Source organism: Hypanus sabinus, chromosome 11 (genome assembly GCF_030144855.1).
Source record: "Hypanus sabinus isolate sHypSab1 chromosome 11, sHypSab1.hap1, whole genome shotgun sequence".
Lineage (NCBI taxonomy): Eukaryota > Metazoa > Chordata > Chondrichthyes > Myliobatiformes > Dasyatidae > Hypanus > Hypanus sabinus.
The window spans coordinates 59668167-59685473 of record NC_082716.1 but is presented as its reverse complement, the minus strand read 5'-3'; the positions used below and the strand labels follow the sequence as shown (position 1 = coordinate 59685473).

General features: G+C 35.9%; 1 protein-coding gene across 5 annotated transcripts in view; it reads left to right on the top strand.

Annotated features, from left to right (window-relative positions):
• atg4c (autophagy related 4C, cysteine peptidase) overlaps positions 1-5571 on the top strand; it is a 73104-nt gene extending 67533 nt beyond the window's left edge. For all 5 annotated transcript variants that reach the window (XM_059984424.1, XM_059984420.1, XM_059984422.1 and 2 more), the window contains 3 exons: positions 852-928; positions 2427-2546; positions 5204-5571. In XM_059984424.1, the coding sequence (XP_059840407.1) occupies positions 852-928; positions 2427-2546; positions 5204-5380 (374 nt within the window). In that variant the 3' untranslated portion in view covers positions 5381-5571. The remainder of the gene's footprint in view (positions 1-851; positions 929-2426; positions 2547-5203) is intronic.
• Positions 5572-17307: the final 11736 nt, after the last annotated feature.

The window sequence follows — 17307 nt, the reverse complement described above, 5'->3', positions numbered from 1 at the left end:
GTAAACATTTAAAGAAAGCAAACACATAGTACAATTGCTACTCATGATTTCCCGAGGTGCTACCCCTTTCATTATTTGTGGGGGAAGGGGGCTGCCCTGCATAAATCAACCCCTCTGAGCAGTGGTGGAAGGAGCCTAGACTGTGGTTGTTGCTGACAGAGCCTTAGCATTGACTGCATCCCTCAGCCTGTGCTCCTGCAGCCTGGACTGTGCCAGTCCGCAGCATTCCGTTACAGACATCTAGGTATGTTTTTTTTTTAATGAAATTGTAATCTAAGTGTAATCCATAGACTTCCTTCTTTCTAATTTAAAAAAAATATATGTTTTAATTTGTACCAAATTCTTTACATTTAATCTGGTGTATACATTCACATCATTCCATATTCACCCTTCCACTCTAGAGCAGCTGCATATCCTACTGCTCTTGAAATAGAGTATTGCTGCTTTCAGTCCTAACATAATCACTGTTATCTTTAATACTAATTGAGTCACTCTTCTCTTTATATTTACTATCTAAAATAGCTCTCTCTCCTTGAAATCCCTGTACATGATCTTTTCACCATATGAACATATTTTCTTTCACACTGCATTGAACATTGAGCCCTTTTGACTGAAGATCAAATAGGTGTCCATTGCTGGCTGTTTTTTTTTTAAATCAAGTTTTCCAACATCTTAAATAACATCAAAATACTATGTTAAAGAAAAATTGTTTAAAAAGAATGCAGTCTTGTCTGAAGACTTCATTCAATAAACGTGATATATTGAGCATTATTTTACATGTTGAAGAAATAGGACTGTAAGATGTCTGATTGGGATATTGAGAATTTATTTTCTTTTTTTTGTCCTTCAAGATGACAGTTTAATTTACATGGATCCTCATTACTGCCAATCATTCGTGGATGTCAGCATGAAGGATTTTCCACTTGAGGTGAAGTTTGCATCTGTAAAATGCTTACTTTATTTTTCTTGTTCAGTCTGTAAATTAGAATTATTTAGTTTTGTACTATGGGGCATTTTACACTAAGGTGAACACATTTCCATCTTAATCAAGATTTGTTAGTAATAGATTTTGAAGGAGCTGTTAAGCTTTTGCTTTATCCCTTTGTTTCTTTTAGTAAATTTATATTACTTAAAGACACCTGGAATATAGTTCAACTTTAAAATCCAATGGAACTACAACCAAATTAAGACTATGTTATTGAATTTCAAATTTCACAAAAACATTTGTGCGTCAAGAGTTAACAGATATTTCAAAACTGTGCATATAGACTAATCATAGCATCCTTATACCATTGGTAAAATAAATGGGAATTTCATTCTTTGCAAGCTGACTATGTAACACTTAAATTACACTTAAAGTCAATTGTCATTTTTAATAGAAACAGAATTTCTCATTTTTGGTGTGTTACAACTATGTTGTGTGTAGTGAGTCCTCAAAAGTATTACAAAATTATGTGGTGAGACAGTGGTTTAGCAATTTGATTTAGTGATTCATAAACTTGCACTAACAACATTAAAATGTAAGTTCCAATTCCAATATCATATTTAAATTCAGTAACATAATCTAAAACAAAAAGTCTTGGTAATGATGAACTGGACTCTATTAGATTTGTGTGGCTGATGGATTAATGGTAACGGTTTAAAAAGTGATAACACAGATAAAGTAACAAAAATTGTCATGAAACTCAGAACTGGTAGAAGATGAGATGCTGTTCCCCATGTTTGCATTGGCAGGAGACCACAGATGCTTGCTGCCCTGCAGAGAAGCAATAGATGCCCTTTTACCTCTTTCTTACCCACCATCCAGGCATCTAAAAAGTCCTGAAGCAGTTACACTTCATCCAGGCGAGAATACTGGATTTCATAACGTCGTCTCCTGTACATTGGAGAAACACAAATTGGGCAGCTGCCTTTCAAAGCACCTGCATTCTGACTGCTCAAAATGTGTTTAATGTTAGGAAAATGTTATATCTGATGGCATGAATTTTATCCAGAAAGGTCAGTAGAGTTTTAATGTGGGTGCAGTTTCACCTGGAAATGATCAGTTAGTTGACTTACTCTGGGTTTCATCAGTTTTATGTGACATAACAAAAAAAAAATCTGTGCTACATGTTCCAATTTCTAGGCAAATACATCTAACTAATTCTGCTCTATTCTTTTATCTTCCATTAATAATCATGCATTACAATTTCAGAATTGATAGTATAATTAGAATTATTATAAGTGCTGTGTTTGCCCCAGTTGAAGTGTGCTAAGTGTAATACTGCTGCAAGCAAATTCTTCATTGTACCTCTACCTCACCGTACTTGTGCATATGACAGTAAACTCTATTTGGTTTGATTTGTATTTATCAGGACTAGTAAACCAGTGGAGTTGTCAGTGCTTTTTGCTGAGGGGCTAATTCTCAATTTTTGTTGTATTTTCAGTCCTATCACTGTCTATCTCCAAAAAAAATGTCATTTGGTAAAATGGATCCTAGCTGCACAATAGGACTTTATTCATCCAGTAAATACTATTTTGAACACATAATTGAAGAAGTAACAAAGGTGAGTGGTAGAATTATTGATGGAGTAGGCTGGGATAAGTCACTGGGTAATTTCTTTCTTCACTGTTTCTCTGTAATACTTAAAATCTATTAGAAGAAGTAAATAATCATCTGATAGATTAATAAGGGAATGATAACTTGGTATAGCATTAACCATACATTCTTGGAAGATCTGAATTAATTGAGATTTGCTGCATTGATGCTAGGGAGCGGCAAAATAATCCAAGATTCCCACGCTGATGTGTAAGAATAGTACTTTATTTTATAGATTTGTTCTTTAGTATTGTGCTTAATGAAAATTGTGGTAATTGTACACGGGAAATTTCGGGTTAGTTGAACTGCAGCTTTTCACACTGTATTGGTTAATGATGGAGGAATAAGAGATGTACTAGTCAAGTGCACATATTTTACTTACAAATTTGAAAAAGACAATGGCAAACTATCCTTTTTGTTAGAAGCTAGAAGTAAAAGGGGAGGAGTTGAAATACCCCATTGTTTTTTCAGTTTCATATGAATTCTTCACAACAAAAGCCAGGAAGCTACCAAGCCTGTCATATTTTTAATTGACCTAACCATCTTCTCAACATGGCCCTTAGTCCTTCCTTCTTGAGAAAATCTGTTCTGGGGAATGTTTATATTACTCGCTTCAAGAGACTTCTCTGATTTATTATACACTTCTATTACCTATTTAGAATAAAATTTCTGCCTCATTTCCCTTTTTCATAACCTACCTGTTCTTGTTTCCCTTGGTATTTGAATCCTGAAACACAATGAGCAAATTGCCAGGTCAACTTTGTCAATTCCTTTTATCACCTTAAACATAATTAACTCACCACACCAAATTCAGTTATTTTTGTGTATTGTAATCATCAATGATATTTTGAAAGCAGTTTTGTGAAGACTGCATCTATAATTTTAAAAAGCATTCCTGCTAATGAGAAGTCAGGGGTTGAATTTTCCTATTAGCATTGTTCGTTCATTTGACATTGTATTTTTCAAACAGCTGTCAAATATTGTCACCAGCAGGTGGCAATATTGAAAGTAAAATAAATCTAAGCTTGGCAAATCACTTTCATTATACTCTGACTTAAATGAAGCTTTACATTGTGTGCAGTTCTGATAGATTATTTCATTCATGGCGCACATTAAAGTTGGTTTGAATTGGGGGGAAATTATTCTATTAGTGCATGAAAATGTGCTTAACTGTAAGGAAATTTAATTTATCTTAAATTCTTTTCTGCATAAAAAATAGAATTAGCCATTTTAAATGTTAAAAATTATTGATTTAACAGATATAAACCTGTCCTTTGTTTAAATATAGTCATCACATTAGCAACTGATGCTCAGATACTCTTTGTAGTGCATACTACTCAATCTTCATTGATCTCATTTTCTTGGGTGACGTACCCTCCACAACCTGCAGCCTCAGACACACAATCTTGTACAGTCCAATTCTACCTTTTCCACAAAGATCTTCCTTCAGTCTTCTCTTTTCTTTTACCTTTCAATGAGATCTTTCCTGTATCCATAGTGACATCTCTGATGTGTTCAACTTCTATATCTCCTGCCTCCATCAATGAGTATTCACTACTTGACATATCTTCTCCTCCCCTCTCTTGACCATTTTGAAGGGACCTTACCTTCTTTGCTTCACTGTCCCACTTTAACATCTTTGCCACTCACTCTCATTTTTTTGGCACATTCCCATGCGAATGAAGTGCAACATCTGCTATTTTGATTTGTCCCTTCCTATCATCCGAGAACCCAAAGAAATGAAGCAGCAGAGCCGTTGCACTTCTTCCAATTTAGTTTGTTGAGTTGGCTGTTTATGCCAAGGTTGTCTCTGCACTGGAGAAAGTAAATGTAGATTGAGTGACCACATTCCTGATTTCTGCATTGCACTACACAAGCTCAGACATCAGGAAAGCACTGACCCATGCACTGCTTGTAGTTGTCTTCGAAACTGCTGACTAGCAAATAATATGATCCTGCCCATTGGCATATTAAATAAATAACTGAAACAAATTGTGAATCTTTTCATTTATAGTTTTGTCAGTGGTGTTGTACAACATTATGTGTATAGTTCCGTATTTATGCAGTTTTATCTTTCAACATTCATCAGGGACTTGTTTGAAATGTCTGCTTGATGCATTGTTAAAATGTAATCGTTGACCTCCCCAATGGTTCTGTTGGTAATAAGGCTCTCTGATGTAATATGGACTTACACAAAACTTGAAGATCCCAAATTTCATTGTTGTTCTATATTGAATTTACTAATATTAGCTGGGTCAGTACTAAGTTTTTAAAAAAATTGGTTTGTTGCATAAAAGGGAACCTTAGCAAGATTTCCTGTTCTATATTGTTACTTAATTGTTAATGCATGTGGTTAATCTCTGAAATCTACTGGAAAGTGCATGTGCTAAAATTGTGTGGGAAAAGGATTAGATACAGGTAGATATAACAATTTAATGATACTCCCTGGGTAGCGTCATACACAGACAATGACAGATTTGGTGTAGGTGCCAAAACATAGCCACTCTGAAGAGGAATGAGTGAGAACTGAATATTGAAATCAAAAGTGGTAAGATTTTTTTGTAAGAATCAGTTTAAAAATGTAAATGAAAATCTGAAAATATTTACTTTCTATTTAATTTTTAGGTTTTCAGCTCTCCTTCTAAGGAGAAATATCCACTATTTACTTTTTCAAAGGGTCATGCTAAAGATTATGAAGTTGATAAACACTGTACACTGAAAACTGAATCAATAACACAGGACTCTGGGACTCGGAGGAGGAAAGCAGAAAGGTTGAGTAATGAGGAATTTGTTTTGTTGTAACAGAATTTCACAGTAACTGCGATGGGGTTTCCTGCCATTGCTGGCAGAAACTATGGGTGCCTACTAATGTTGATTGATAATCTGTGAAACATCTGCAAAAGTATATATTTCACTGTATAAAAATGTAAACTTGTGTTTTTTGTAATTTACTATAAATAAAATAGTTTCAATACTAGTTTTTTACAGCTGAACATTTTTCTATGGTTTTCTTCATGCGTCTTTATTTTCTTTGCCTCACTTAGTTAAATCATAGATATTTGAGATTAACAAAAGAACGGTCTTGGAGATATTGTGATGGTTTAGTAAATAAATCAGAGATCATGCACTAGTCAAAATTTCTCCAATTATCCTGCCTCACTCCGAACAAGCTCCCTTTATATTTATATCGTCTCCTCCTTGACCTTGATGGTATGGGTGTGAAATCATGACTGGAAACTTGTTATTTACCTTCCTTTTATTTCTCAATACAGTTAGTATCAAAAACCAGTTTCTGATTTAAAGTAAGTAATTGACCATTAACATTTGTGAAATTTCCTAATTTTTATCACCCTCTGCATAGATTATTGTCATTTGTACACTAAATAGCTTGATTTGGTTACTGTTTATACAAATCAAATCATTACACAGTGCATTGAGTTACACTAAGGTAAAACAATAACTATGCAGAATAAAGAGTGAAAACTACTGAAAAAGGAATATAATCATAATGGGAAAAAAAGAAAATGATGGACACATACAGAATAATTAGCATTAGTCTTTGGAATTGGATAGCATCTCTTGGCTTTCCTATTTCTTAATACACAATCATGACAGAATTTAAGTCAAAAGGAGGGAATATGCATATTTCTAAAACAGGACAGTGTGCAACGTTGTTGTGATTATCCTATTTCATGATTGAGGTTGCAAAGAGTGTTGTTGCCAAAGTAATCCAAGTTAAATTATTGTAATGCATTCAATAGTTTGTATATACTGCAGCCACAGTGCACTGCAGATGTGAGGTATATTTGCATTCATGCTAAGTTTTTTCCATACAGATTTGACCACCTTCCCCAAAAAACAAAGGTTGCATATTTCAACATCTCATTTCAGAGACATGAAATTTAACTGCCTTGATACATTAATATTGTTATGTAAATGTAAACTGCTGTTTTAGTTATCTGACCAAAGAGTGATCGTTAATTAATGATCGGCAGGGGTGACAATAACTTAATATGTAAGTATTGCATTTCCTTAGTTTATCCTTTCTTCTATTTTAACAATTTACACTGTATGCCATACCAACCTGAGCAGGATACTTATAACTTTAGTGTTGACAGACTAATAACATGGCTTTCTTCAGTCTCAAGGACACGTGCACTGTTTAGATATTCTTTATATGCACAGCAATTGCTTAATCTTGGCCAAATGTGACTCCTTTTCAGGTATTCAATGTATGGTTCATGAACCAGGGAACAGTGGAATTTATGTACCACAGTTAGTTCAGGACTACTGGTTTTCTATGGAGTATGAGAAGGATTTTACAATTTGATGGGACAGCAGGTGGATCTGCCATTGAGGCATTGGTAACAATTGCCGCAAAGCAGGAGTTGGTAGAGTGACAGGCAAGAAAATTGAGAGGACTCTGGCTATTGAGAGTACTTGTTTATATCAATTAAGCATAAACTGATTTTAGTAATGTGCTGTTTTTCTAAATCAAGTTGAAGAGCACATGGTCAACTAACGATTATGCAGGAAGGTACAAAATTGGGAGAGGGCAAATTACAACAGGGTAAGGCAGAAGCTAAGGGAGGATTAATTGTGACGAGCTGCTGTCGGGCAAGTGATGTCTGAAATGTGGGAGCTGTTTAAAGACCATCTGATCAGAGTTCTGGATCTGAATGTTCCAGTAAGGAGTAGGGACAAGGGTGGTGGGATAAGGGAACCTTGGATGACTTAAAAGATCCTAAATTTAGTCAGGGATGAAAAGGAAGTATGCATAAGATTTTAAGAAGCCAAAATCAGACTGGTCCTTGCGGAAGATGAGGACAGCAGGAAGGTGCTCAAGCAGGTCATTATGAAGGCCAAAAGAGGCCACAAATAGTCCGTAGCAAGCAGGATCAAAGAGAACCCCAAGGCATTTCATATGTTTTAAGCAAAAGTGGATAACTAAGGAGAGGATAGGTCCACTCAAGGATAAATTAAAGAATATGTGCTTAGAGCAAGCGGCTGAGGTAGTAAATGAGTACTTTGTGTCAATATTTACCAAGTGGAAGAAATTAGAGGGCTGTGAAAACAGAATGGAGCACTCTAATGTGCTGAGACATCTTGAGATTAAGAAGGCAGTGTTGGGTCTCATGAAAAGCATTAAGGTGGATAAGACCCCAGGACCTGATGGTATTTTTCCTAGAAAATCAAAAGAATCAAGGGAGGAGATTGCTGGGCTTTCATGCAAATCTTTGTGTCCTGATTAGCAACAGGTGATGTCCCAGAGGACTGGAGAGTAACAGTGTTGCGCCTTTGTTCAAGAAGAGAAATAGAGGGGTAATCCAGGTAAAGGCCTGTGAACCTTGTGTCAGTGGTGGGGAAACTACTGGGAAGGATACTAAGAGATAGGATTCAGGCTCATTTGGAAAGACATGGCCTGGTCAGGGACAGTCAGCATGGCTTTGTACAGGGCAGATCATATCTTACAAACTTGTTTTAAGTTTTTTGAGGAGATTACAAAGGTGCTTGATGAGGGAAAAACAGTTATGTTATTCACATGGATTTTAGTAAGGCATTTGACAAAGTTCTTCGGTAGGTTGATTCAGAAGATAAAGGTGCATGAGATCTAGGGTAGGTCACCTGTATGGATTCAGAACTGGCTTGCCTATGGAAAACAAAGTAGGGGTAGAAGGCTGTTATTCTGGTTGGAGGTCCACGATCAGTGGTGCTCTGTGAGGACTGGTACTGTGACTTCTGCTATTTGTTAAACACCAGAGGACATGCTTTTGAGATTGGAGGGGTAAGTTTGAAGGCATCATAATGGACAAGTTTTTTTAATATATAAATGCAGAGAGTGGTAAGTGCCTGGAATGTGTTCCCAGAGCAGTAGTTGAATCAGGTAATTTGGTGGAGTTTAAGAAGCTTTTGGGTACACATGAATATAAAGGGAAATAAGTTGTATGGATGAAGGGATTTAGATGTTAACAGGAGGAGGACATTTAATACAACCTGGCAACAAGATTGGCACAGCATCATGGGCCAAATGGACTGTCCACTGTTGTAATGTCTGTGTTCTAAACTGGGGCAGGAATCAGGCCTTAGTCTGCTAAAGTAGATAGTAACCTATGAGAGCACAAGTTTAATGTGGCACTGAACGTGTTCTCATGTGAGACTTAGGGTAAACAGTGTTGCACCATCTTATTAGACATAATTGGAGCTAACTGCTTCTGCTTTTGTTCTTACTCTGAATTATTTTATTCTGAAATAATTTTGAATTCCTTCCTCCTATTGTTGATTACCTTCAAGTGCTTTAATCCCATTCAAAGAACATTTTTTGCAGAAACAAGTTTAATATCACTGGCACATATCATAAAATGTGTTGTTTTGCAGCAGCAGTCCATTGCAATAGATCTTTTAAAATGACAATAAGAAATATTTGTATATGTAATATTTATATATGTGTACCAGAGACATTCTGTAATTATCAATAAACCAACTGTGTTGAATCAATTGACTGTTCCTGGTGTCTCAGGGTTGGGTGTGTCTGTACCTGCACTACTCCCTGCCCCTGCACTACTCCCTGCCCCATACCCCTCCCACAGTGCTCCACCCTTGCCTAACATATTTCCACAGTACTGTATATATAAATGTGTGTGTACCGTATATGTATATATGTGTACTGTGTGTGTGAAGCTGTGTCTGTATATCTTTGAGTGAGTGTAAGTATATATTTGTGTGTGTATATTAAATTTGTAATGCAAATAGAGAGCAAAAAAGTAAAATTAAATAGAGAGGTAGTATATATGGGTGAATCGTCCATTCAGAAATCTGATGGTGGTGGGGGGGGGGGGGAGAGAGAGAGAGGGAGATATATATATATCTGTCTACAGGCTCCTGTACCTCCTCCCCGATTGCTGTTTCATCTCTTAAATTTGCTCCCACTTTTTGGTGCTTGTTATTCCTGTATCTCTATAAAACAGTGGTTAGTACATTAAGAATTCAATAGAAATGCTTGTTGATTGTCATTCTGATGTGAAATGTCACTGGTCGCTTTGGAGACTGTAATTTCCAAAGGGGAAGGCGGAAAGTATATTTTTCATACATCAGTTTGGTAAAAAGATGCTAATTTGCTTTTTCTTCATTTAAGATTTGTTATTAGGTGTGTTTTTCTAAGTATGCATGACATTTGATCATTATTTAGATTTATGACATACTTTCTAGATAGTTACGCTGTCTGTGACTCTATGTACTGTGTTTTGCACCTTGGCCTTGAAGTTACACCGTTTTGTTTAGCTGTAGACATGTGTGGTTGATTGACAATTAAACTTGAACTTGTACAGCATGTAGAAGATGCATTTTGTGCATTATTATTGGTTAATATGTCAGTGGCAGCTATGCCCTAACTAACCTAAATCAAGAAATTATATTATGTAGATGCCTGATTAGCTGTAGACTTAGACTTGTTTTGCAGATTAATTTCATATTTTTGATTGGAGTTTATTGGAGTGATAATAGAACATATAATTTTTCTTGACAAGTTTAACATTGTCATTAGATGTAAAAGAATGAATTTTATCAGGATATTCTGCTGATATCATTCTATGGATTTGTGTTTTTAAAAGGGTCTTTCTGAAGTGCATGTCTAGATTTTGACTGTGGGATAAAATGTTCTCCACACACTAGGTCAATTTGCCATTTAACGCCCATCATTCTCAATTTTTCAGCAGTAACCAATGGTGGGTGCCAAGGCTAGGTCGGATATCACTAGTTTCTTTACAGGATTTTATTGTCAATTACAATATTGCCCTTAGCTTTCTCCTTGGTCTGTTCAGTGAAATCAACAAAATAACTTCATACTAAGGAATCAGAACTTATTATGACACTATACTATGAAGGAAGTTTGCTCAATCTCCACCTCGCTTCCACCCATTGAAAAGATTGTTTCCTGAGGTTATAAGCTAATGTGAAGAATTCAGTGAAACAAGATATTACATAATATTTCAAAAATAAGAATTGAAGTCAATATGGAAATTTTTGACTGGTGGAAAATAGTTGTAAGATAATTATTTTAAAATATAAAAGCTATAAATTTATCAAAATTATAGTGATGCCATTTACAATAGATTTATGAAATATGCATATTATTATACATTGGATTTGATTAATTGAACATCAGCTAATCGGGACAGCCACTTATTTGGAATAACTCTTGAAGAACAAATGCAAATCAGGAAAATAGCCAGGATTCCCTTAAATTATTTGGGACACCATTCTGCTTAATTAGGGACTATTGCTAAACAGTTTCCACCTAGTGTCAGTCGCATGCACTTGCATGGTTATTAGATGTTACACTGTGCTTTTAGAGAGCATTTTTTAAAATAGCATCATTGCGTGTGTTTGTGTTCAAAAACCAGCAATTTTTTGTTACTGGAATTTAGCGAGAAATAAGTAGTAAGACAATTAAAAATTGTTTTGCTCTCTGTGGTTTCAAGTACTGTATTCAGGCTTGGAGATGTCAGAAATGGCCATGAGTGAAAATGAAAATGAACTTAAAGAAGGCAGAAACTATGAAAAATTTGAATGTATTGACAATCAACTTGACTGTTACAATGAAAACGAAGATTTGGAGGATGCAATAATCAAAAGAACTGTTTGAAGGCAGTCCATTATCTGCACTAGGTGCCTACGCTGATTTTGTTCACTTACAGTCAATCAAAAGGACACAGCAGTGCACACTGGATGAATTACTCCATTGATAACTATTATGAACAAATATACAGTGTTATAGTACTGTTTTAGTATCAGTAGTTCTCTAATTTGTTCAGTATTTCATTTAAATACATAAATTGTTACTCTTTGTTGTTTTATACCTTTTTAACTGTTTCCATGAAACTTTGGCTAATTGGGGTAACCACTTAACTGGGCCAAACTGTATTGTTCCTGATGTGACCCAATTAACCAGAATCCATTGTATTACGTTTTGAGGGGATAATCAGTTCTTAATTTTAGGCTCGGGAAGTCATTATAAGGAATGGGGCACCTATCATTTTACAAGCTCAGTGTCATAAGCAAATTATCCTAGTTAATTTACAGTAGGATTTAGATATGAAATTCCCTCTGCTTTTTGAAGCAGTGCTAAGTGTACCATCAATTATATACAGGATAAATTTCTGCTCCATTAAGCACTCCCACAGTGGGTATAGAAAGATGGTCTCTTCCCTTAGATCTATTCTTGTGGATTATAGTGCCAAATGTAGATGACCATATTTGAATATCTGATTAAGATCATTTCTCATTCTCACCGTTCAATTCAAGACTCTGAATGACCTGGACTGTTTACCTAGCTTGAGGGGTGGAAGGTGGGGAATTGAAGAATGTGTTACAGTCCATTTCTCATTTCATCATCTGGCCAATTGCATGTAAATTTTCACTATTCACCATGTGGAGCAACCCACAACAGGTCTGCTCGCTGAGCTTCTACTTTCAAATGGAGTTCTGAGAGGACCAACTACTGTCATGTACAAACAACTAATTCAATGCTAGCTGAAGATCCATTTTATTAAGTAACTCACCAAAGAAGTGTGTTTATTCGCAATCAAAGACAATTTGCTAAGAACAGATTTTATAATGATATTAGGAGAATGCATTTTATCTCAGAAATATTATGTGGAGAAATATGTGTAAAAGCTCTCTGCTAGTTTATCTCATAGTTGTTTGCTAAGCAACTATGGGAAACACCCCACAGTAAAATATGTTTTTAAGATTGTGTCCTGTTGGCAGTGTAAGCAATAGTTTGTTGTCATGCTAAATACAAATTCTTGTAGTAATGGGTCAATGGCCTAACTTTCTTCATCTGCATTTGAGAGCCTATTGAATTGATGGTAAACAAGGGAACAGAAGGACAATTCATTGCAGGCCTCTTGGTAACAGATTAGAAATGGTTGGTATGAAGCAATGAAAGAATAATTTTTAATTTAATTGTATGACCATGAACATTTTGTAATCGGTCAGAGGGGTTCAGTTATGTCCTTTTTGGAAATGGCAGCGGAGAGTTTTACTAGCATTGTAATTGCAAAAACATGATCATATTTTCTGAGGATTTTTTGTTTCAGTTTTTAACATGAAAGGGTGCTTTTCTCTGAGGGGATATACTGTTCAGTGTGTATTTACAGAGAGGTATGAATATTTGATTAAATGAGTCATGGTCTCTGGAGAAATTTAATAACTATGGCATACACAGCACACTCCTTTCACAGTTAACACAGCTGCCAATAATGTCAGTGACATTCAGACCTTACAAATCTAATATATTCTGTGGAGTAAATTCCTGGTTACAAAGAGATCTATAAAGTGACACTATTCAGATATCAGTTTTGAACTATTATCAGACCAATTTACTGTGTCTAATTTGTAAAGATTTTTTTCCTACGGAAATGAGCAGCCTTGGGAAAGAATTGGTGGCTTACATTGTGGGCACGTGGTACTGGAGGCTGCATAACTTCAGTCATTTGGCTTAAAAAGCTCATAGTAGAAAGATACTTCAAAATACAATGGGAATACTTTTTAGTGTAAGGTTTTTTTCACAAAAAAGAATATTTTTTTCCCCTTCCAAGGATATCTGAGTCTTTAGCTGCTTTATCCAAGGTTGTCATGCATGAGTTTACATAAAGAGTGCTGGCCAGCTGTTCCCTGGGGAAGAAGAATCAAACCTAATCATCTACATGCATTTCCCAACAGAAGTTACTCAATGGCAATGATTTAAGTTGGAATGTAAAGTTTTTCAGTCGATTTAAACTTTAAACTTTAAAAATTAACACCAGTTTTCTTTCTTTTAACAGTCTCCAATATGTTTTTGAATAATTGGTTATAAAAGTTAAAAGAAAGCAAGTAACAGAGAGAAAATGAAAAGTAAATTGGATTTGTTGATTTTAAAGAATCACTGATCAAATTAGTTACTGGTAATTAAGAAGAGTTGTAAGATGACTAAGTTCTGGAAACCACATTTATTATGTCTCTATGATATTAGTGCTGTCAACAATAATTGTTTTTGAAACCACCTTAGTCATTTATTGGATTAAGAGACAGTTATCAGACTTTGAGGGCAAGAAATACACTTCAAATGTACCTAGGGCACTCACTTGTAGAGGTCTAGCGACAGATCATCAGGGACTTGGTGAGGGAGCGGTATTGGCAAGTCAGTAACATTGATTTTAAGTAATGACAGCAGGAGGGTGGGGGCGATAGGGATCAAGGAATTCAGCAGCTCTGATGACTTTAGGAACTGGCAACTCCATTGATTTATTCTAGTGCAACAAATCAAGAAACAGTCAGGAGAGGGAACCCTGTAGAATTTTTCCCTTTGTTGCGTGGGATAAGGCAGTTGTTATGATTAATTTTAGCACCATATCAGTTAAGATTGGATTCTGGAGCAATGATTGGGTACAAATTTGGAGCTTTATTTACAAAGTTCAATAATGTTCCAGGTATATCCCATAGCATGTTGTAGAGGAACAAGAGTTCTGTCAGGGCTGAATGAAATCATCCGCAGAGATTTAAATTCACATGAGCTTATTAGATCATCTGCTAAATACAGTTTTCCACTGCAGATCCAGAAAGATATATTTCTTGTGTTTTGAACTAAACTAAACAGGAACTGCGAAGTTGCAACTTCATATTTATTTCTATTTCTATTTGTCTAAAATGGCTCTCAAACCCCAGAAATCAACTCTCGAACTTCCCACACTGTCCAAAATATGAGACTAATAAGAAATCTTAATCGAAAGTAACATAGTGTGCAGTTTGTGTAGGAGCATACAATTATGTTTAGTGTCAAGACAGAGATATTCAGTAAATCAGTAATCCAGTCTCTTGGTCTTCCCATAATAATATGCAAAACTGTGATTATACTTGATTACATGCCACATCTTCAGCAGGTCTTGGGAACCAGTGAAATGGGTAGAAATGAGGAGACAAATGTTTCAATTGCGGTCATTGCATGGTCACCTCTGAACTTTAAGCTTATTTGTTTCATTACAAGTTCATTTATTCAACTATGTTTTGTGTGAGATGATTATATGTAGAATAAGAAGAACCACAATGAACCATAGAACATTACAGCACAGAAACAGGCCTTTTGAACCTTCATGGCTGTGCCGAACCATTTTTCTGCCTAGTCCCACTGACCTGCATCTGGCCCTGATCCCTCCATACACCTCTCATCCATATACCTGTCCAATGCTGGAAAACTGAAAGAGAAATAGAATATGGTGGGAATGTAGTGTCTCTTAATCTGCATTTTTGAGAAAGGATTAATACTTTGTGACACAAGATATACTGCAGATGCTGAAAATTTAGAACAATACAAAAATGTGTTGGGGGAGCTCAGCTGGTCAGGCAGTATCTATGGATGGGAATAAACAGTTGCCATTTCAAACCAAGACCCTTCATCAGGACTCTGAGACACCTGAATTAAATATAGTCTATGATGTACAAAAATATTCAAATCTGATGACTGCTTGAATAGCATCTTAGCTACCAACCTGAATACTTTATGCCTCTGCCAATAATGCACAATGGATACAATGTACTATTCCAGTAAAATATGTCACCCAAACTATCAAATATCTGTACCAACAAGGGTGAGTGTTTTGGCCACATGGAAACACCACTACCTGCATGTTCCTCTAACTTGCACAAATGACAACATAAGAAAATAAAGTCAGGTGTAGGTTATTCTCCTGATAGTTCCTTGATTTGCTTAATAGCTAAAAATCTGTCAATCTTTATCAACTAAATCGAGTGACTAGAAGTACTTTCACGAGCTTCCGCTAGAAGTACTGCAGCTCCCCGTGGAAGGCAGCTCCTCACCACCTTCCCAAGAGCAATTAGGGATGATGATAGCAGCAATACTCAGATCTCAACAAATGAATGAATGGAAAGACTTGTTTAATTGGCTAATAACACTTCTTGAAAAAGACAGGCTTCATGTCTCTGTAAAGGTTCATTTCAGCCTCAATTATGCCACAGAGTAACAGCGAACGGAAGAATTCCTTGCCTCTGTCCACATTTAGCTCACAAGCAATTAATAGTTTGTTTTAGAGTTGCAATAAACATTGTGGTAACTCACTGGCAGTCAGTTGTAATTGTGATCATGAATCAGTTCAATTGATAATCACAGTGAGCAAAGCACCATCAACTTAATGTTTTAATCCAATCTTGTTGAGCATGAATGGTTTATATTAAAAACAAGAAGGATTGTATTTTGTGTGTAGACAGCTGAGCATGTACAGTTTCATCTTTTGATAAGTTCAAATGTTTTGTTCTTCTAATCATTGTATTAATTTGCTGAGGGCAACTTGCGACCATTTCATCATGGATGTATTCATTTATAATTTACAATCTGGAAATGCACGTCTTTAAGTAAGAACAATAAAATACAGCGGATTTATGAGGGACCAAATGTGAATGGGAGAGGCCAAGCTATGTTGAGAAATTTAAATATTAACATCACTCCAGAATAGAAATATTAAATATATGATTACTAAAATCCTATCATAATCAGAGAAAATATTAGCTACCATTTCAAGGTGAGTTTTTCATATGGGTTTTTTTTAACCAGTTGTATCAACTTACCTGAAGGCACTAAGGAAGAAAATATTCTTTAATGATAGTAAATTATCAGTCTATTATACACCTGCTTAGGTCTGTTTTCTGTTGCAGTCACTGGAAAATAAAATAAGGCAGAGTGTAGAAGGGGCTACTGATTGATTATAGTCTGTTTGTGCTATCATCAAAGAATATCATCTCCTATGACTCTTGCTGATGGACTGTTCCACAGATGCTGATAGCTCCAATGTTTCATCCAAATAGTTGTTTATTGTGTGTAACCCAAGGCAGTGGGTGTTGTCCAGATTTTGAATCTCGGGGTAAAGCAAGAATCTACCCTCACCAAATGTGCATACACTTGTGTGCATAAGGTTTCATAATAGCAATCAAAAGGAAATCCTAGTTTGATTTTTTTCACTTTAATTTCCCAGTACACTGAAGATAGCTGTTGACCAGCAGTTGAAATCTCAGCACAATCCATGGTAGGTGTGTAAACCAATATAATAAAAGCAAAGTGCTGGGAAAACTCATCAAATCAGGCAGCAGCGGTAGAGAGAGAAACAGAATTGTTGTTCCAAGAAAATGATCCAACATAACTAATGGATAAATAGTAGTAGGAGTAAGATAACTAACCAGTCCTCCAACAGATTTTTATGGATGTAAACCAAGATCTTAATTTCTGTTACAAGCGCCAGTTATTGTAGTTGATAAAGGGAAAGATTCCACTGACCAGTTGAATGAGGAAATGGCAACTCAACTATAAACAAAATTCAAACAACTTAACATAGAACAACACAAGCTCTTCAGCTCACAATGCTTTGGCGATCACTTAACCTACTTCAAGATGATCCTAACCCTTCTCTTCCCCATAGCCCTCCATTTTTTTCTTTCATTCATTGGCCCATCGAAATCCCCTAATTCATTTGCCTCTACCACCACCCCTGACAGTGCATTCTACACATCCAGTACTCTGTGTATCTTTTTTAAACGCCCTCCTCTGACATTCCTTCCCTTCCTACTTCTATAATGTGCAGGTGAAATAAAAACAGAAAATGCTGGAAGCAGTCAACAGGTCAGACAGCATTTCTGTCATGGGAACCAGTAAACATTTCAGGCCCAGAACCTTCATCAGAACTCAT